Raw genomic sequence first — 21,399 nt, 5'->3', positions numbered from 1 at the left:
GCGGGAGCTGCGGGGAGAGCCACGGCGAGGAGGATCGCTGCATGGTTGGGGTTTGTCTCAGCAGGGCAGAATGTGCTGTTTGGGCTGTTGACTCTGAAACCTAATGATGACTGTGCCGGCACTGCGCTGGTGTGCTGAGGACAGCACAGCTCTGGGGAGATTGCTGCGGATTTGGCGGGGTCTGGCGGATGTCTGCAAGAGCTGGGCGTCCTCACGGGGGGCTGGGGGATGCTGGGGGGGGGGTATCCTTGGCAGCGATGGGGGCTCCAGAGAGCGGGCAGAGGCTCTCCCTTCCCTGTGGATCCCTTCCCGTGACGGTGGGGTGGCGGGGGTGGGGGGGGGGCTGAGGCAGCTCCCACCGCCGGGGTTTTCCAGCCGCCCCCGTGGCCCTGCCGGCTCGCGGCGCTCAGCAGGGCCGCGGCTGCCGGAGCGAGCCGGGCTGCATGCCCCCCCGCCGCCCCCTGCGCCGGCCTCCCCCTCCGTCACCTCCCCACTCGCTCGCGAACAAATGTCTGTTCTCGCAAAAAAAAGAAGTGACAGGGGTCGTCTCCGCGCTTTCCACATGACCTGCCCGGGAACAGAGGACGTCTTTGTTAATCCCCCGAGCTGTCAGTTCAGCCTCTTCACAAAAGGCATAAACCACTTATTGCTGCGCTCACCCCTGACCCGGCCCCGCCGGCCGGCCCCCATTGTGCCGCGCTGGCCCCCAGACAGCGCCGGCCCCCGCCGCCCCCCGCGCCTCGCAGCTGCCGGCGGGGGGGCCGCGAGCATCCCCCCCCCCCCCGCGCAAAACCCCTTAATGAGCCGGCCGAAAGCGCCTTAGGGCCCCCGGCTGCAACGGGCCGGGCTTTAGCCAAAGCCGCTTAGGGCCGGCACAAAGCCGGGCGAGAAGAGCACTGCTTCCCGTGCCGCTCCGAGGCCGCGGCCGCGCTCCCAGCCGCCGGGCGCATGCCGCCCCTTGCACCGGACCCCCCCGCGGCAGAGCCGCCGCGCGCCGGAGCAATTAGATGCAGTCACCGGTGGGGCTATATATAACCCAAATTGCTGCCTGCAGCTCGTTAGCTAGCTGTCAAAATTGCCGTGGCGATGCTGCGCGGGATCATGTCACCGCGGGAGGATGGGAGGCTGACAGCGGCGCGCCGGGGCTGGCGCGGCACCGGGGTCCCCGCGGGGGGGACGGCAGCGGGGCGGGCGATGCCACGGGTGCTGCTGCGCCCGTCTCTCCCTGCCGCAGCGAGGCCCCGTCCCGGCCGAGCACGCTGCCGGCGTGGGAAGGGTTAACGCCGTCCTCTCTCGCTGGAGCCTTTTGTTTCTCTCCCTTTTTTCCCCCCCCCCCCCTTCCCTTCCCCGTTTTAATTACGGGTTATCACAGCTGTAATTGCAGGTTCCAACTTTCGGAGAGCAAACACGGCTGCGAAACTTGAACTGCGGCGGCGAGCAGCGGAGCCGGCTCGGGCTGCCGGCGACGGGGCCGCGGTCTCCGGCGATAACCTGCCTCGGAGGCCGGGGCAGCCTCCCGGCCGGGGCGCTCAGCGGGGCCGGGGCTCGGCGCGGTGCCGGGGATGCTCAGCAGCACCCGCCGGCGGCGGCACAGCATCTGCAGGCTGCCCCGCTTTTTGGGGAGAAACCTCTGGATTTGCCCCCGCCTTGAAAGCAGGGCCTGGAGCCGGCATCCCAGAGAGCCGGGCTGAGCATCCTCCGCACCGTGCGGGATGCGGCCGCTTGTGCAGCCCCGCGCTGCGGCTTCCCCCCGGGGCGCCGCGGGGTTTGCGCCGAGCGGGCGTCGGCGGCCGGTGCGTGCGCGGGTGCACCTGCGCCCCCGCCTCCATCGCTGCCCCCCCCTGCCGCGGCAGGCTGGGGGGCAGAGCCGTGGCGGGTCCGGGGGTGCTGGGGGGGCGGCGGAGCCCGGCCGCCCGCTCCCGCTAGAGGGCTCTGGCAGTGCCGCCGCGGCGCGAGGGAGGACCATTCCCGCGCCAGGGCCACCAAAGGGCTTTCGAACCTGCTCCTGATCTCCCGGCACATCCGCAGCGGATCCCTTCCTAGGCAAGTGAGGGATGCTGCCGGGCTGCAGCCGGGGAAGATCCCCCCCGGCCCGCGGGGACCATGCACACAGCTCCCTGCAAGCTCGGCGGGGCTGGGAATGGGCCGGGGGGGCACGGGGAAGCGCGGGAGATGGGCAGAGGCCAGCGGCGCAGGAGCGGACGAGGTTTCCGAGCGGCGGTGCAAGGTCCAGTGCTTTCGGGCCGGGCAGAAGGGCCCCGGCATGCTTTCCACGTGCCGCCTGGCCTGCTCACGCCGTGCCTGCTTATGCGTCTAACCAGCCGGCAGCACCGAGCGTGCCGCTGGGCCCCTGCCAGCGCGGCCACCGCCTCGCCGACGCCGGGCGCGAGCTAGCGGTAAAGCGGCTTGCAGGGGCTGTGCGTGGCGTTGCTGCCGGGCGCGGGTGCCCGGTGCAGCACGGTGCATGGGGCATGGGTGCCCTGGTGCCCGGTGCAGCGCCGTGCGCGGCCCTGCCGCATGTCCCTGCCCCAGCGGGGCCCTCGCAGCAGGCGAAGCAGATGGGGAACTGGAAGGAGGAAGCTGCCTTTTCTGGCGTCCCGAAGGTGCAGGAAACGCGCCGCGGTGTCACGCGGACCTGTTGCGTGCTGGATCCCCCGCCGGAGCGCGGCCCGGCCCGAGCGGGGAGCTCCTGGCACCCCCAAAGGCCGTGGGCTCCCTCCGGGGCCATGCGCACCGGGGGTCCGCTCAGCCCCCCTCCGCTCGGCGTGGCCGCGGGGCTGCGGCACGGTTCCTGCATCTCACATCCCTCTGCAGAGCTGCTTCCTGCTGGGAAGGAGGAGCGGGATTCCCCCGCGGAGGAGTTCCCCCGGGGTCGCCGCCGTCTCCGAGCCGCGTGGCCTGGGTGGCGGGTGCCGCCGCAGGGGTTTGTCCCTGGTGCCGGGCGTGGAAGGAATGTGCCCTTGGCCGGCGCGCGGGGAAGGACGGACGGACGGACGGACGGACGGACGGATGCAGGCGCCGCTCCCTGCCCTCGTGGGGACTGCACCAAGCCCCACCGGGACCCGCGTGGGAGGAGATGCTCTTGCTGGGGGTGCGGCGTTGCGTGCGCTGGTGCAATCCGTGCTGGCTCCCATCTGAGCCCTTTTCCCTCGGTTTTGTCACCTGCAGACTTGCCTTGACACGTTTCCCTATCTCCCCCGGGCAGGACTGGCAGATATTAATAGGGCAGCGATCGCTCGGGGCGTGCAGCCGTCCCCCTGCCTGACAGCTCAAATCTTTGCACGGTCATAATGTCACGTAGCAGTGGCACGTCGATGTCCCCTCGCTGTGCGCCTGCCCTGCCCGGGGCAGCACCGGGGGCTGCGTGTCATCTCGGGGCCGTGCATCGCCCTGGCAGTTTGCGGCCGTGACGGGGGATGATTTTATCTGCTGGGGCGGACGGGGCCCCTGGCTCTGCAGTCGCTTTGGGGTGCGATTTGGCTGCGCCGTAGCAGCGAGGAGCCTGCAGCACGGCTTGGCGCGGGGGCACCGCGGGCAGCGCGGCTCGGGCGCCTGGCAGCAGGTCGCTGGAGGAGCGGAGGGGACGTCACAGGCTCATCCGCTGCCGCTGCTCCGCGTGAGCTTGTTTTGCCCGGCCTCTGCTCTTACGGAGGGCCTTCCTGCGAGTCCTTCCTGCGTGCGTGCTCTCCGTGCGCTTCTGCAGAGCGCCACCCGTGCAACGAGCCTGCCGGCCTCAGCTCAGGGCACCGCGGTGCCTGCAGGTCCCGTCCCTCCGCATCGCCCAGGACCTCGCGGCCTCCCCGGACCCCCGCGTCTCCGCCGAGGCGCCTCGGGGTGCCGGTTAACAAGTTAGTGCCCAGATCTCTCTGCTCGCTGCTAATTGGGAGTGAGTCTTTGAGGGCACGGTCAGGAGGGAAGCCCCCTCCGAGGGCCGCCGAGATGCTTTATCTGGGTGGACAGATCCCTCCTAATTGAGCAGATACTCCGCGCTCGCAAACAGATGGCTGCTTTGCATCAATTATTCCTTATCTGTGTAACCGGGAATGATTTGCTGACAGATAGCGCGGGGTAAAGTTAAAGCAAGGAGAAGGGCCCTCGCCCCCCGGCCTGCCGGCTCCCCGGGGCCTCGGGGGGGCACGGGCTCCGCGGTGCCACGTGCGAGCCGGCAGGGATGCTCCGCGTGCCGGGGGCCGCGCTGCTGCCGTCGGTGGCCCGGCTCGCCGGGGGCTGCCGGTGGCCCGCCGCCAGGCGCAGGTGCTCAGCGCCGCCCCTCGAGGACCCGCGGGGTTTGCCATATGGATTCCATAAATTAAACCTTTCCAGGAAACGAACGGTGAATTTATACGTTGGCTCGCACGTGGCTCATCACTTCGGAGGGCTTCCCGGCAAAATTCACGTGCCGCCCATCTCGCTTAGACCCTCCACCTTCACAGGACTCGTCCCTAGGAAAACTGGACCGGTGAAACATCCTTGCTGCACAGCACCTAATGCACCTGGACCGGGGGGTGGGGGTCTGGTCCGGCCCGGCCGGGGGCCACTGCCGCGGGAACGGAGCCCCCCTGCCAGCGTCGCTTTAGTTACCGCCGGTCTATTAAAGATAAGCAGGATTGATGGCAGCGTTCCCGGGCGCGCTGACCGGGAGGGCGACGGGGCGAGCGGCGCTGGGCCCGGGAGCGGCCGCGTTTGCCGAAGGGCATCGGCAGAGCGCGGCCGAGCGGCGACGGTTCCCTCCGATCGGAGCAAAATAAAATAAAGAAAAGCAGCAGCTCTGGCTCTCCGGGGGCGACAAAGCTGCCCGCGGTCCCTGCGGCGTGCGCGTCGCCCTCGCCGGAGCCTCCCGCCGCCGCCGAGCAGGAAAGGCGAGGGGGAGTTGTTGATCTCGAGCAAACACTGGCCGGTTGAGTAATCGGTAGCAGCCAGCTGCCGCTCGCGAGCGAGGGGCCGCCGCTTTGATTCGCGGCCCCCCCGCGCCCTGCCTCTCCCCCCACCCGGCCGAGAAAGTCTGGCGGCGCTGGAAGCGGTCGCCCGGATCCAGCTGCGGCCCCGCGGCGCGGGCCGGCTGCCGAGCGGGCGCGCGGCTCCCCGCGCCGGCCACGTGCATCTGCCGGCAGCAAAACAAAAGCATCCTGTGTCGGCGCGGCCCCTCCGCTGGCAAAGGCGCTGAGGCCCTGTCCCGCTTCTCTTCCAGGCCTCGCCCGCGTCCCTCGAGACCCCTGCCGCCAAGCCTGCCGCCGGCGAGCCCCGGCCTCGGGCGGCCAGCGCCAGGCAGAGCCCCGGCGCGGGCACCGGCGCCGCCCCGGACCCCGACCGCGGCCAGCGGACGGCTTCGGATGCGGAGGGCGCCGACACCGGAGCTACAAGTAGGTGCTGCGGGAGCTGTCTGGGGGCGGGGGGCTCTTCCCGGCGCCGTGCAACCCCATCCCTGCGTCCGGGACCCGCCGAGGGGGCCCCCGGGGCTGGGCCGGGCAGCGGCTCCCGCGACGTGGCCGCCTCGTCCCGTCCGTCAGGAGCGGCAGCATTTTTCGGGAGAGGCATCACGGGCGCTTCCCGCCGGCCGCCTCCCCGGACGGGCCGGTTCACGAGCCGTCCCGGCGGGCTCGCCGCGCTTTGATGGCGCCGCGCCGCGGGGTTTTGCATTTCCACCCTTTTTCCCGGAGGAAAAGGCGCTTCCCGGGATGGCGTCGCCCAAGCCAGCCTCGCAGCAGCCCCGCGGGGTTTGGCGCTGCATCGGCCCCGTCCGCCCGCGGCCGCCGGACCGGGGGTCCCGTGGGTCCTGGGGGTCCCGGGGGCGGCGGGTTTGGTTTGCAAGCTGCCGGCAGCGCCGGCGGGAGAGGCGCGGAGGCGAGCTGGGAGCCGCAGCCTGGAACGGGCCTGCCGGAGTCATCGCTGGATTTATTACCCTGCCAGCGGCTGCCGGGCAAAGGTGACAGTGACTAATGGCTTGTTACACGCCTGCCACATCTCATCGGCGTGCTGCGCCGGGCGCTGCCGTCCCCGGCCCCCGCGTGCCGGCCGCCTCCGCCCGCCGGACCGGCAAACCCCAGAGCCCCGGCGCGAGGGTTTTGCACCCCTGGGCGCGCGGCTGCGGTGCATTTAGGCACCGCGCTTCGCCCGGGCTTTGCTGCGCTTAGGCAACGCAGTTTCCAGAGGACGATAACTCGGCCAAACGCAGGCGGGTTTTGCAGGGAGGACGCGTCCTCCGCGGTGGGGTGCTCTGCCGGCGCAGAGTGCCGCGGTCCCGGCGGCTGCTCGGGGAAACGCTGCGGATTCCTCGTGTTTTTTTATTTTTAATATACTCCCCCCAAATCTCATCTTCGGAAACGGCCGAGTCCTCCCAGCCCGAGCGCTGTTTTTGGAAAGCCGGGCTGCGGAGGTGCCCCGGCGTGGAAAATTGCGGCCCGAATGGTTCAGGCTTGACGAAGTTGTGAGCGGTTGGAAAGGAGGGTCTCGGGGTGGGAAGCGCTTGGCATCACCAGCTCCGCCGGGGCGTTGCACGAGCACCGGCTGGCTTTGGGCCCCCGCATGCACAGATACAGTATGTATACGGTATATATGGGCGCCCGTGTAGAGGTGCTGACAAAGCGACACATGCATTCACTGGGAAAATTAAAAAATTAACAGGCATTGGCTCGCTCTAGATTAGTAAAGGCAGCGAGATAAAAGCGGCTCTTTTTACCTTGTGAGAATTGCTGATAAGGGCATTTGTTCCTCCGTATTCTTTAAAAAGAATGCAGTAAAAATTTAAAATAGAACGGGAAAAAAGGGAGATGGGGGGGGACAGGCTGGTGCCGCTGGCGCGGAGGAGCCCTTTGGAGGAAGAGGAGGTGGCTGGAGGGGAGGATGAAGGCTGAGGGTGAGCCGGGCCGGGGCTCCTCTCCGGGGAGCGGCTAGGACGGGGGGGTGGAAGGGCCATGGCAGGACACAGCCAGCAGCGTCAGGATGAACCCCCCCCGAGCCGCCCCGTCTGCCCAGCGGTCCCCAGCCGCCGGGGGCAGGTCGAGCTGCCCGGAGTGCGCTGGGACGGGTGATAACGGCTGCTTGAGCCGCCGGCAACCTCCTTCAGTTGAGAGCGGGCTGAGCCCCGACCCGCTCGTTTCACCGATGTCGCCACACTGCTTCGTCGCCGGCGCGTGGGGATGGCGCGGGTGGCGATGGCACAGGGGTGAGGGCCACCTCCGCTGCCCCGGGGGACACTGTGTGCTCTCGTGGGGCTCTCCTGTCCCCCCCCCACGCCGGGCACAAGCATCCCCCCAACTCCCCACTTTGGGGGTGCCGCCGCTCGCGCTGCCCCTCCGCTCGCCCAGGCAGCGGGCACGCTGCTCCCGCCCCCCCTGCACCCCCCCGCTCCGCCGGACGGCTGGGCCCCCCCCACCCGCAGCTCCCACGGGACCCCCCGTCCCCAGCACCCCGTTTGCGGGGGGGGGTGACCCCCCCCCCCCCCCGTCCCCTCCGCCGCCGCCCCGCCGCGGGGAAGGTGCCGCCCGCTCGCCCGCCCCGCCGGGGCCGCCCCCCCGCGGCGCCCGGCCCTGCGCGGCCCGGCCCGGCCCCCGGTGAGTCACGCTCCAGCCGTGCGGCTCCCGGGGCGGCGGGCGGCGCGCAGGGAAGCAGGAAGCGGCGGCCAAGGCGCGGCCCCGCTCCGCTCCGCTCCGCTCCCGCTCGGCCCCCCCCCGCCCCCCCGCCGCCGGGCGCCCCCCGCCGCGACCCCCCCGCCGGGCGCCCATGGAGGAGCGCGGCCCCCGCTGGACGGCGCGGCCCCTGGGTGAGTGCTGCGCGCCCCCCCCCCGCCTCTCCTCCTCGCCGAGCCCCCCCGTCTCTCCAGCGGGCGCCCCTCGACGTGCCCCCCCCCCCCCCGTCTCTCCTCCGCCGCCGGACACCCCTCGCCGACCGGTTTCCCCGCGGGACTCGGTGGGGGGCGGGTGTTGCCCCGCGGGGGGGCGGGATGGGGGGGCCCGGGAGGGTCCCGCATGGCCCCGGCAGCGCGGTGCCTCCCCGGGGGCTGTGGACCGGGCAGACGGGACCTGCCGGGGGTCCGGTGTCGGAGGCCTCCCGCCGCCCCACGCCATCTCCCGGTTTGCCAGCGGGGCCGGGGGACGCCTGGGCCCCCGGGGCTCCGGAGGGGAGGGAGGGGGGCCGCAACGCCTGGCGCCTCTGGGTGCGAGGTCGCGGTCCCCACGTCCCGCCCGCCCGCCTGGCTCCTCGCCTCCCGGCGCCTTCGCCTGCTCCGCTCCGTCCCCGCTCTCCGCTGCCCGGCGGCTCCGGAGGCCCAGCCGCCCCGACGGATGGGCCGCGTTGGCACCCGGATTTGGGCCGCTCCGGCAGCGGCAGCGCGAGGCTGCCGTCCCCGTCCCCGCACTGCACGGGGCTCGCTCGGTGCAAACCCTCGCCGTCCTTCCCGCAGCGGCCGCCCCGTCCTCCGCCGCCGGCGCCCGCTTTTCCGAGCCTTGCGGACCCGTCGGGCCGCCAACGGGAGCGGCGGAGGAGCTAATGGAGGGAGAAGGCAGCGGGACGGCAGCGCCTCGGCCGAGAGCGCGTGCGTGCGGCGGTGCCGGGCCGGGCGAGCGGCGGGCGAGCCCGTGTGCTTCGTGGGTGTGCCGCCGGCCCCGCGCCCGCGAGCTGCGCCTGCGCCGGGCCCCGCCGCCCGCTTGGGTAACCGCGCGGGGCAGCGCGGCGGCCAACGGCCGGGGGGGCCGGGGCTCGCTCCGGTTGCAGCGGGGTGCACGGGGCGCCCCTGGGTGCAGCTGCGCGTGGCCGTGGCCCCCTTTGCCGGGGGTGCGTGCGGGTGTGCGTGCGTGCGGGTGTGCACGTGCGCGGGCGTGCGTGCGTGGGTGTGCGCGCCCAGGCCTTTGTCAGGGTGTGTGTGTGTGTGTGTCAGCGTGTGTGTGTTGGCTCCAGGGCAGAGAGAATTACAGTGGAGACAGTGGCTTTGGCAGGGGGCCAGGATTCCCGCTGTCTCGGGAGGGGGTGCGAGGGAGGGGGCAGCGGGACGCGCAGCCCGCCAGCGGCCCGGCGTTTGACCGCTTCCCGCCGTGCCCGGGCCCCGGATGGGGCTGCAGGTTGGGGGGCAGCCGAGGAGGGGGCTGCTTTTAACCTCCCATCTTCCTGCTGCTTCCTTGGGCCTCCGATCCCTGGATCCGGAGCCGTGCCGGAGGCTCCTTGCTCTTGCTGCAGGGCGGCTGGGGCCGGGGAGGCGCGGGGGTCTCGGTGGGACGTGCCCGCAGGTTTCGGCCCGCTCCGGCCCGCTGCGTGCGGCATTGCACCCTGCGTTGCACCCGGCACCCATGCAGGCGTTGCACCACGCATGCAGGCGTTGCACCCTGCACCCATGCAGGCGTTGCACCATGCACCCATGCAGGCGTTGCACGCTGCGCGGGCGCGGGGCCACATGAGCGCGGCGCCGGGGCCCTCGGCGCGGCGGCGGGAGGCGAGCCGTCTCCAGCTCCAGCCGGAGCTCTTGTTTCTGGCCAGGAAGCTGGATGGTGGCCCGGAGCCCGGGGAGGGGAAGGGAAGGGGAAGGAGGGGGGGGCCGGCTGGGCGCGGGGCTGCAGGTGGTCGCCTCCGCGGCGGGCGGCGCTTTGGGGGCGGCCAGGGCGGCCGGGGGGCTCCGGGGTGGGGGCGGCGGGGCCGGGGCCAGGCGCTGCCGGGACGCGGCTTGGCACGGCGCGAGCGCGCGGGTGACCGCCCCGACGGGGCCCGGGCCGGCTGCCAAGGGGATTGCCCTTGAAACAGCGCTTTCCGCGCCTCGGCTTCCCGCGCCGCTCGGCTCCGCGCTGCCGTCAGCCCCGCGGTGCCGACGCTGCGCGGCCCACGGAGGAAGCGCGCCCCGGTGCTCCGCGGCGATAACGGCGGCCGCCTTATCGCGGGGGCTCCCGGGCGGAGCGCGGCCCCCCGCCTCGCCGCCCGCCGCCCTCCGCCCGCCTTATCTGCCCCCCGGCATCCGCCTCGGCCGTTGCCGCCGGGGCTCGGCGCTCCCGGCCCTTGGCCGCCTGCCCCTTCCGTCCCTGCCGGAGCGTGCAATCCTTTTAAGTCAAGAGGAGGGAAAGTTGCTGCCTCTAAAGCCCCTCGCGTTTAATGGTAAATCCTCTTTAGTGCTCGGCGTGGCCTCTTAGCCCGGTGGGATCTGGCAGGGGGGGTCTCCGGGGGGTCCTGCCGGCGCTGCCGGCACCTCGCACCTTGCAGAGCCTCGAGCTGCCAAGCGCTTCGGGGTTTGGGAGAGCATCTCGCCTGCTCCCATGCACCCCGCAGCGGGGGCATTGGTGTCTCGCCGCAGCCCCCTCCTGCTGCCCGCCCTTCCCTCCCAGGCCGGCCGAGCGGTGGTGCCGGGAGCCAGCTCTTCCCGCCGGAGCGGATCGCCCGGCTGGCAGCACCGCTGCTGTCACTGCATCCTCGCCCGGCCGGTTTCCCAGGCCCGCGAGCGTCGATGCCGCAGCCGCCGCATCCCCTTTGGTGGGAGCCTGGGGAGGCGGCAGCGGCTCCCCCCCCGCCGCGGCTTTCCCCTTTGCTCCCTGCATCCGCCTCGTCCCGCTCTCGGGAATGGCCGGCGTCCGGCTGCTTTGATCCGTCGCCCGCGGCGCTCCGCCTCGCCGCCGAGCATCATCTGCCCCGCCGCAGTGCCCGTCCCGTCCCGTCCCGTCCCATCCCCGCGGGGGGGGGACGCCCGCCCGCCCCGCCGGCCGTTTGTCCTGGCTCCCGGCAGCCGGCGTGCCGAGGGTTTGACGGGGCGGTGCGGGCGGGCGGTGGCGTTCCCGACACGCCTGCTTTTTTATTTGGTTTCTGGAGCTGGCGGTACTTAAACATTAACGCCTTGCCCGCGACTGCTGTGGCGGGGGAGCGCTCGGGGCGCGGGGGGGGGGTTTGCCCTCCCGGGGAGCGTTTGCAGGGCGGGAGCGCTTGCACGCGTGCATGCACGCGCGTGCTCACGCCTAAGCGCGCATTTGGGGATTTGCTCGGGCCGGAAAGCAGCGTGAGGTGGGGGTCCGCGTTGGGACCGCGCTCACCCCCGGCAGCGCCGCCTCGGCAGGTGCTTGGGGAGGGCATGCGCGGCCTGTCGCTGCACGCCCCGTGCGGGCGGAGGCCGTTGGACTGTTCCTCGCCGCGGCCGGGCCCGCGGGGCGAACGGCAGCTTCCTGCTCGCTGGGACGGCCGGGCGCCGCGGACCCTCCTGGGTGGGGGGAGAAGGGGACGGAGAGCCTGGGGCTGCCCCCTCCCCGTGCGCCTGCGGCTGGCTCGGTGGAGCTGCGCCCGGCGGCCGCCCTGCACCCGGTGCCTCCGTTGCACCCCTCAGCTCCCCTGCACCCGGTGCTTCCCCTGCACCGGTGCCCCTGTTGCACCCATCGGCTCCCCAGCACCCAGTGCATCTCCTGCGCCCGTCAGCGCCCCTGCTCCCGGTGCTTGCCCTGCGCAAGGCGGGGGGGGGGGGGGGCAGCATCCCGCTCCCGGCCCGGCGGAGCCCCAGCGCCGGCCGCCGTCCCGCCGCGTGACGACGCGCTGGGTTAGGGTCAAGCTGCGGATTCATAACTCGTCGGGAGACTTTGCGGAACAATAAAGGTGTCTGGCTTTATATCTGCTCGTATTTCACCCGCGCCGCGGCCTCTCCCCAGCGCCGGCCGCGATTTACGGCGGGGGATATTTCAGCGTGTCGAGGCTGGATGGGCGAGCGGAGGCCGCCCCTGCCGGCCCCCCTCCCCACGCCTTTGCATTCAGTGTCTGCTCGCTGAAATATTTACCTTGCAGCTCCTCTGACAGTTCAAGCCGTCTCGTGAAGCAAAGGTTATTGAACTGCGAATGTTATGACATTACATTTTTGTGTCTGCACTTTCAAGCTGCCTGATGCAGCCTGAATGATAAGCGGCGGCGGGGTTAAGGGTGCGGGTTTTCTTTCCCTCCCTTCTGCTCTCCTCCCCGGCTCGGCGCGGGCTCTCGCCTCTGCCGGGACTCGATAACGGTCCCTTTTATTGCCCTGCCTTCGCATTCCTGCGGCCGCGGGGGGAGAGGGGCCGGGAGCATCCCGGCGCCTGCCGGGCCGATGCACGACGCCGTGCGCGGTGCATCCCGCCGATGCAGGGGTGCCCCGGGGCCGGGCTGCCCCGGCGGGGAGCGGGCTCGCTTCGGGGGCCCGCCGCCACGGGGATGGGCTTCCCGGGCTGCCGCGTGGGCATGCAGCCCCCGTGGCGTGCCCCCCCCCTGCAGCCCCCCGGACGTTTGGGGAAGGGGGCGAGCGGCTGCCGTGTCCTGCACACGCTAGAGGGCAGCAAGCGGCTGGAGCAGCGACGCCGCGCGGACCCCGGCACGCTGGGATTTTCCCGGCTGCTCCGGTGGGATGTGCATGCCCGGAGCAGGGGAGGGCCGTCCCGCCGGGGGGCCTGAGCGAGGCTCCGAAATGCAGCCCGGCAGCAGGGAGAGGGCGATTGCTCGGAGGACTCGAGCCGATCCGACCCGCGGCGCGACGCCCTTCCAGAAGCAAATTAATTAAGTTATTCCATAAATTTGGCCGCGCTCGCTGCTGGTGAATCTCATGTGCCCTCGGCTCCCTGCTAGGATCAGCATCTCGCCCCCAAGGGCCGGGAGATTTATCGGGGCTAGTCCGCCCGCGCGCCCTGCGCCGTGCCGGGGTCGGGGCCGGCCGGCAGCGCTCCCGGAGCCAGCTGCGCGCGCCGCCGGCGGGGGGGCCGCGGGGGAAGAAAAGAGGTCAGGGCCCGGGAAATTAAATGTTCATAAATGTAGGCCCAAGCGCTTAAAAAGTAGGGCAGTGCCATTAAATCTCATTAAAGTTTAATACCTATCAGTGCCACTTCAGGCAGCCCTTGGACATTGCTTTAATTTGATGGGTGTTAAGGGAGAATTATCAAATAATTGTGCTGGCTGGGGACTTGCTTTTATCATGTTACATGGAAAGCTCTCCCGGCTTTGTAGCGCACATCAAAACAGCCGCGGCCGGGTATTGTTCTGGGGAGGGAGGGGGGGACGCGGCGCAGCCGGCCCCGCCGCGGCGGCGTGAGGGACGGGGACACCGGAGTGGCGGAGCGGGTTGTTGGATTAGGTGCCCTGCTTAGCTGCCCTGCTGCTGAATGTTAACCCCACAGCATCCGTGGGGATGGTCTGGTGCGCGTCCGGCCCCCGCAGCTTCCGTGGGGACGGTCCGGTGCATGTCCAGCCTCCGCAGCATCTATGGGGATGGTCCTGCGTGTGTCTGGTCCTACAGCATCCGTGGGGACGGTCTGGTGTGCGTCCGGCCCTGCAGCATCCGTGGGGATGGTCCGGTGTGTGTCTGGTCCTGGAGCATCCGTGGGGACGGTCCGGTGCATGTCCGGCCCTCGCAGCATCCATGGGGACGGTCCGGTGTGTGTCCGGCCCTGCAGCATCCGTGGGGATGGTCCGGTGTGTGTCCGGCCCTGCAGCATCCGTGGGGATGGTCCGGTGTGTGTCTGGTCCCGGAGCATCCATAGGGACGGTCCGGTGCATGTCCGGCCCTCGCAGCATCCATGGGGACGGTCTGGTGTGCGTCCGGCCCTGCAGCATCCGTGGGGACGGTCCGGTGTGTGTCTGGTCCCGGAGCATCCATAGGGACGGTCCAGTGCATGTCCGGCCCTCGCAGCATCCATGGGGACGGTCTGGTGTGCGTCCGGCCCTGCAGCATCCGTGGGGATGGTCCGGTGTGTGTCTGGTCCCGGAGCATCCGTGGGGACGGTCCGGTGCGTGTCCGGCCCTCACAGCATCCGTGGGGACGGTCCGGTTTTAACCTAAATACTTCCTATTCCCGCAGCCTTCCTTCTTTTCCTCCTCCTCGCCGTCCCTTGCAGCCTGAGTGCCGATTCCCCCGGGAGCAGCGGGGCCGGAGGGCGGGAGGTGCCGGGATCGCGGGGCCGAGGCGCCCGGCCACAGGACGCTCTCCGCCCGGGCAGCATCCCGCAGCCGTTTCCCGGTGTCACGGAGAGCGGAGCATCCCAGCCGCTCGCTCCGGGATGCGAAACCCGGATTAAACACAACCACCTGCCAGGAAGAGCGAGCCGGGAGTGGGGATCAAGCGGCCGACAGAGACTTTCCTTCCGGGAAGGGCTGCCCGCCTCGGAAAGCCTGCACTGGGCGGCCGGCTGTGCTAATTACTACTAATTTTTGGCGAGGCCGGGGGACGGAGGGAGTCGCTGATGGGAGGTGGAGGCGAGCGCGTGGCCCATGCATTTTTTATCGGGTGCATGGAGGGTTATTTTTATTTCTTTCTATTTCCGCCCCCCCGCCAGCCGTAAAAGTCCCAACTGATAAGGAATTAGTGCCAGGTCGTTAGTCCCAGTTTTTATTGGATAACCCGGGCATAAGGTGCTGCCGTGTAAACGCTGGGGCCGGGGGGAGAGGGGAGCGCGGGGAAGGGGAGAGCTAAGCTGCCGCCATGAATTATTCAGCAGTGCCTGATTTCACATTATTCTCACTGATACTTTTACAACCTGTCAGTAAATAAAAAGATTCTACATTATTTATAGAAATGGACCCGAATTGGTTAGGAGAATTTACTGGTGCTATTATTAGGGACTACTCAGCACCGCGTTAATGAGAGCCGGGAAATGGCCAGCGCAGCTTGCTGCGGGCCGGGCGTCCCGAAGCGCCCCGGCACGTGCCGGCCCCGGTGCCGCCTCCCGGCTCAGCCGGCGGGGACCGCGGTGGCCGAGCTCGCCGCTGCCTCGCCGTCGTGCCGGGAACGGCCCTCGCCCGGGCTGCGGCCAGCTGGGGTTTAGCGATGCAGGTGCAAGTGCTGCGGGTGCAAGTGCTGCAGGTGCAAGTGCTGCAGGTGCAAGTGCTGCGGATGCAAATGCTGCAGGTGCAAATGCTGCTGGTGCAAATGCTGCTGGTGCAAGCGCTGCTGGTGCTGGTGCATGGGCAAATTCCATCCCCCCGGTCCCCCCTGTCACAAGGCCACGCAGGGAAGTGCCACGATGATTTATCCGCTTCCCCTTCGCCCTGCAGCTCCCGGTCTGATTTATGAGCCGCCGGGGGGGTTTGCTGCAGCAGCATCCCTGCAACGGCGAGGGCAGCCCTGGGCTTGCATGATGCGGTGCGGGGACCGGGTGTTGCACCGCCTTTCCAGCAGCCTGTGAACCCCGCTGCCGGGGAAAACCGCCGCAGGCAGCCCCGCCGCGCGGCTCCGAGCGGCTGCCGCCCCGTGCATCCGCTTTCAAGCACGGGGCTCCAGTTCCACCTGACCCAGAAAGCGCCGACGGCAGCGCCGGGGAGGCGGAAAGCGCGGCTCCCCGCGGGAATCAAGCCCACAGCAGCGACGGGGCGCGCGGGAGGGCCAGGGGCCGGGGTCTGCGCACGGCCGGCCCCGCGGCGCGGACGCCCGCCTGCGTTTTCCCTTGCCGATGCCGCGCGGCGGCGAGCGGCGGAGCAGCCCGGAGCCCACTGGGGCCGAGAAACCCAAGTCGAAACCCAAGAACTTAATGGTTTGTTTCCACTGTCCTAAGGTGCTTGCTACAAGCCTGCCGGTGACAGTTTTATTGGCAGGCAGGCCACGCTAGAAGGATTGTAGGCTATTTACAGTGTTGAGGCCATGACTTTGTGAGCAGACAGTTAACATAAATTCACATGATGGATCAGTTATCACTTCATTGAACTTGTGGCGGATCCATTGAAGGCTGTGCAGTAACATACTGTTTCCTGGCTCTGCACAGCGCTGGGATACATTAAATACACTTTATTTATAGCTTACCATTGCTGCACTGTGGGCAGGAGAATGCAGCTTTTGCAACTATCATCTAATTTTATGATGAGCATTAAAGCAAGGCCTATAATTTGCACCTTTTTATTCATTAGACACTGGTGCAGCCATAAGTCAAGAATGCCCAGGGATTTAGATGCAGATCCAGAAGATAAACTATTGACAAGCCAGATGTATTTTTACATTAGTGTGCCTTTACAATAGTTTATGTTGAGAGTGGAATATAAATTGCATTATTAAATACGAACCACTCTTGTAACCGCCGCTTCGCCTGCTTATTTGAAGGAAGGATGGGATTCGGAGCCACGGAGCAAGGAGGCTTTGCCTAATCACTCAAGGTTGAATGGATGGGTTATATTTTGGGTTTATTTTTGCCCTGGATGCGGCAAAGCGGAGCAAGCTGAGGTGCTCCGCCGGGCGCCCGCGGGCCGCAGAGGAGCTCGCGCCTCGTGCGGAGGGGAGGCCGCGGGGATGGGAGCATTTGGGAAAACGACCCCGGCTCCGCGCCTTCCCCCCGCGCTGGGTTTGCCTGCGGTGCACGGGGCTGCGCGTGCAGCTCGCACGCTCGCCGGGGCCGGGAAGGCGGCAGCAGCCCACGGAGCCGCGGGAAGGCGATGCAATTCCCGCTGAGCCGGTGGCACCGAGGTCTGGCAGGCGTTTAACCTCCATTTCCCCAGCCTTTGATCCTGCGGCCCTCCTCGCTCCCACCTCCTTCCCGCGCCTGCCGGCAGCCTCGTCCGCGGCTCCCTCGGCCCTCGGCAGCGCCGTGCGTCCCCCCCGCCGCGGGAACCGGCGCGACGCGCGCTCGCTCTCCCCTCCGAGACCGCCGAGGGCCCCGGCGGCCGGGCAGCAGCGAGTTAAATGCTTTTGTTTCTGAGGCAATCCAGTTTATATGATGAGCATGAATAAAAGATGGTTGTGCGAGGGGTGGCTGTCAGCGTCTGCGCGGCGTATAAAGGCCCCTAGTGCAGCTTGACAGTAAAAGACTGTGTTTGGGGACTGATGTGGTTTCTCAAAGGAGCTAAATAAATAAGGGACGCTTATTTTTACACCAGTAAAGGCTGCTGGAAATTTAGAGCCCTGTTTATCTCTCCGAAATCGCAGTGTTTATTGTTATCTCATGGTGGGGGAATTTGCATGTTCACTAATAATTAACCGAACCCGGCGCTTCTCCCTCCCGCCCGTGCCACAGCCCCGCCGTTATCTGGCGGGGGGGAGGAAACGCTTGCAAATCAAATGCAAATATTGAACATGCCTGGGCCGGGCGGTGCTGCTGCCAGCCGGGCCCGGGAGCGACGCCCGCCCGCTCGGGTGATGTGACCAAGGTCCGGCTGCGGGTCGGTGGCGGAGAGCCCGGCTCGGCTCCCGCAGCCCTGCGCGCCGGGGTCCCCGTGCCGTGGCGGTGGCGGGCAGAGCGGGGAGAGCCGGCGCTGCCTTTGTTTCTCGCGCTCTTCGCCCAGCTGTCGCTTCCAGCCACCAGCGGGAAACCCCCCCCATCATGCATATGGAGCGGTGTCTGCGCCGAATATTTATTTTACCACGTGTCGGGGCTGCGCTGGGCACAAGCCTCCGGCCTTGCGAGGGCAGCCGAGCCGTCCCGGTGCATCGCACCCTGCTCGGGCTCCTGCTGCCGCCCCAGCGCGGGAGCGAGGACCTGGCTCGGGAAAAGCCCGGTGGTAGGGAAATAACAGGACCTGGCTCGGGAAAAGCCCAGTGGTAGGGAAATAGCACCCGGCGGCTGCCCCTTTCTGGGGTCGCCCCTTCGTCCCCGTGTCCCTGCTCGGGGGGACCCCCGCGCCGTGCCTGCCCCTGTGCCGTGTCTGCCCCGCCGGAGCCCGGCCGCGGGAAGGGGGGAGAAGCCTGCCGTCTCCGGAGCTGTCAGCTCGGCACCTTTCATGTGTGATGGGTAAACAACGGCGGAGAGCCCGCCGGAGAAGGCTGTCGGATCCCTGCTGGTGCTAAAGCGGCGTCTGGCGGGGCTGGGGAACGTGCCGGCGCCGGCGCGAGGCACCGCGGACGTGACGCCCCGCCGGGACTCCATCAGCGCTTCAGCAGCGGGAGGTGGCGGGATGCCCCGGTGATGGGCTGCTGCTGGGGCCAGGGCACAGGGGGATGGCGGCGCTGGGGAACCGCGTGGGTTGACATGGCCTCCGGAGCCGGCTGGGGGCAGGGGGGTCCTGGCAGCGTGCCGGGGGCTGCGGGGTGCCGGGCACGGAGGGTTTGGCGGGCGCTCCCGCGGGTGGCACGGGCTCGGGCCGGGCCCCGGGCGCGGGGAGGCGTCGCGGGCGCCCGTGGCACCCGCCGCCACGCGAGCGGGCGCCGCTGACAGCTTTATCAAGCCTGCAGACTTCCAAATTCCATTGTTCCTGACATCTGTTTCGGTAAGTGATTAATTGCAATTAGTGAGCGGCTTGAAAGCCCGTGGAAGAATATTCAGCAGAAAACTCGTCAAGATTAATGAGTGGTGGCAGTCGTCAGAAGGGGCTGCTGCCTCGCCGCGGCGTGGAAGCGCAGGAGGCCGGGCGGCCGCGCCGAGGTGCCCCCCCCCCCCCCGCGCCGGCCTCCCCCCTCCCCGCGGAGCAGTGCGGGATGATTTTTCATCCGAACGCATGAATTATCCGCTAATGCGCTATTAATAAAGCGCTGTGGAGTTTCACTGAGATTAGGCCCTAAATCATGCAGAATGAATTTTAATGAGTCCAAAAGACGCTGTCATTAGCCACTCGCGCGGTCCTGCAGGAGGAGGTAGCCCTGGTGGCCGGGGGCTCACTCCTGCAGCGAGTTCCCCAGTCCTCTGCGGCGCGCCTTTGCTGCCAGCCCGGCTCGGCCCCGGGGCGGGCGAAGGGCAGCCGGAGCACGGCGCGGGGCGCGGGGGGCGGCGCGACATCTGCCTCCGCGGGCGGAGGTCAGCGCGGAGGGGGGTCGGGGAGGACGGCGGGGGCCGCCCCGCGCCGGGGCTCGTCCTTCCCCCGGCGCCATCTGCTCGGGGGCGGCCGCTCCGGGAGCGGCGGGGCTGCGGCTCCGGCTGCTGCGCGGCGCTCAGACGTGCGGACAGATGGTGGTGGGTTTGAAGAGGTAGAGTGTGTACTTTGTTCTGAAGAGCTTGGGGAAAAAAAAAAGAGAGAAAAAAAGGGAAAGAGAGAAAGAGGAGCAGGAGGGAGGGGACGGCATCCCGGCTCCCCACGGCTCCTGCAGCCGGGAATCGCCGCGGCGCCCGGCGCTGCAAGGGGACCGGCTGGGCGAGCGTCCCCGGCCGCTGCGGGACGCGTCCCGGTGGCGAAGCCGCGGGTGGCAGCGGGGACGCGGCGGAGCTGACGCCAGCCGGCGGCGTTCCCGGGCGGGTCCGGCCGCTTCCCGACGGGCCGGGCGGCCCGGCAGAGCAGGGTGCCGGGTGCCCGGGGCGGGCGCCTGGCCGCGGAGCCGCCGGACCCGCTCGGGCGGCGGGAGCGTGGGTTCGGCGGCTCTTTCGCAAGAGCTGGGGCCGGCCTGTTCCCGCGGCGCCCGGCCTCCGCGTCCCGCCAGCGCCTCCCCGGAGCGAGCGGGCCTCTTCCGACGCCCGGCAGCGGAGCCTCCCCGGCGCCCGCGGGCAGGGCTGGGCGCGCTCGGAGGCGGCAGGGCGGCCTCGACGTCAGGGCACGCGGGCGGCGGCGCTTGCAAACCCGGCTGCTGTGGGGCCGGCTGAGGAGGGCGAAGCGTGGGATTCCCGGAGCCGCCGGTGCTTTCCGGGCTTGCATTTAGGAGAGGGGTCGTGCCGGCGCGCCGCTCCGCCGCGGGGAAAGCTTGCGCCCGGGGCAGCTGCAGGGAGATGCAGCCGCTCGCCGGCTCTGCAAAGAGCACCGCCGGGTTGGAAAGCAGCAGCGAGGAGGGGAGCACGCCATGCACGGCCCCCCCGTTGCAACCCGCCGTGCTCGGCCTGGCAGCGCCGGCGCCGCGAGCCGGACCCGGCTGGCAGGCGGTGCCACCCCGGCGCGGCGGCCCGCGCACCCCGCGCAGGTGCGGGCGCAGACTCGGCGGCGCGTGAGCTTCTGTGCGGCGGGCGCGTGCCAGCACACTGCTGTGCCTTGCGAAGGTAGCAGCCATCTGCACTGTGATAAAAAGCCCCGAGGATGATAAATAGACAAGTAGCACTTTTATTGGATTGCCGCTTCGAAGCAGCCACTTTGGGTTTGGCACGGCGCTAACGACAGCCTCGGCGCGCGCGGCGCCCCGGCCGGGCGCAGGGGCGGCGTTGGGGAGCGGGCAGGGATGCCGTGCAAGGATGGGAGCGCTGCTGGCTGCTCCGAGTCTCCTTTTCTCCCCGTGTGCCAGCAGTAGGGTTGAATTTCTGCTTTATGTGACCCAGAACGGCCTCAAAGCCCGGACCGCGGCGGCTGCCCCGGCGCAGAGCATCGTCGCCGGCCCTGGTGCCGGGAGCGGGCAGGGCTAGCGGGGCCGGCCAGCTGGCACGGTGCGGGGCTGCCCCAGCTGCCGCGCCGGCCTCGCCGTCACCTGCAAGCAGCAGCTTGTTTGTCAATAATGGAGCCGAGAAAATTGCAGCCGAGATGCGTCTCGATGTGCTTTGTGTCTCCTTAATGCGCTCGCCCCGAAGGTGCCGGCTCGGAGGCGGCGCCAAGAGGCTGCCGGCGAGGGAAGGGGCGGGCGCGGGCACGGCGCGGCGCCGGCTCGCCGCGACCTCCGCGGGGGCTGCGCCTCCGCCTGCCCCCCGGCCCGGTGCGGGGAGGTCCCGCCGTCGGCTGGGAGCTCCCGGAGCCAAGGCCGAGCCGCTCCGTTCCCGGGAAAGTGACCCACAGCAAAGGGGAATAATTGGATCTTAATGCAGCGAGTGGGTAGCAGGGAACAGTTTGCAACTCTGGCCTTTCTGAGGGTTTGCAATTAAAACGATTATGTCTTGAGAGCCAAGCTGTCTGACTCCTTGCATGCATAATTTGCTGATGCGTCAGAGCCTCCCCACGACTTATTTATTTATTTGCTTCTTTGCTGGCTCACGTGCCGCAAGGCCGGGCTAATTACCAGGCGGGAGCAGCTCCGCGGGCCGGGCGCTGGGACGGAGCCAGCGGGGTGGCCGGCGGGGGTTAGCGATGCCGCCGTGACGCTTCCCGACGCGCCCCGCGGTGCCTTCGGCCCCCTTTGCCCGGTGCTTCCCCCCGGCACCGCCAGCCGGTGCGCAGGGCTGGAGCCCGGCACGGTGCCCGGCCGGGGAGCCCCTCGAAGCCGCCAGCACCTGCCCGGGCAGCGAGGGCTGGGCTGGCTCGGCCCGGCGCCGTGAGAGCACGTTGCTCCCTTGGATCAAGGTCAGCGGGACAACGACCCCCAGCCCCCCGGCTGCTGCTGTGCACGAGAGCCTGGCCGGCATGGGGGGTCGCTGCCCTATTCCCCCCCATCGAGACCCTGCTGAGCCGGGGCACTGGGTCCTTCCAGAGCATGGGGCAGGTTGGGGGTCACCGGCTTGGGGTGCACTGCGGGATGGGGCAGGTTTGGGATGCCCGGATACGGGAAGGGGCAGGTTTGGGATGCCCAGCTGCAGGATGGGGCAGGTTTGGGGATGTCCGGATGCAGGATGGGGCAGGTTTGGGGACCCCCAGCTGCAGGATGGGGCAGGTTTGGGGATGTCCGGATGCAGGATGGGGCAGGTTTGGGGACCCCCAGCTGCGGGATGGGGCAGGTTTGGGGATGTCCGGATGCAGGATGGGGCAGGT

At 69.3% G+C, this 21,399-nt stretch overlaps 1 protein-coding gene across 5 annotated transcripts in view; it reads left to right on the top strand.

The window, feature by feature from the left end:
* GSE1 (Gse1 coiled-coil protein) overlaps nt 1-21,399 on the top strand; it is a 90,051-nt gene that overhangs the window by 28,335 nt on the left and 40,317 nt on the right. For all 5 annotated transcript variants that reach the window (XM_064519773.1, XM_064519772.1, XM_064519770.1 and 2 more), the window contains one exon: nt 5,189-5,360. In XM_064519773.1, coding sequence (XP_064375843.1) covers nt 5,189-5,360 — 172 coding nt within the window. The remainder of the gene's footprint in view (nt 1-5,188; nt 5,361-21,399) is intronic.

The sequence above is a fragment of the Dromaius novaehollandiae genome, chromosome 13 (assembly GCF_036370855.1).
Source record: "Dromaius novaehollandiae isolate bDroNov1 chromosome 13, bDroNov1.hap1, whole genome shotgun sequence".
Taxonomy (NCBI): domain Eukaryota; kingdom Metazoa; phylum Chordata; class Aves; order Casuariiformes; family Dromaiidae; genus Dromaius; species Dromaius novaehollandiae.
Note: the sequence above shows the minus strand (reverse complement) of the source record. Positions and strands in the feature narration are given on the sequence as shown.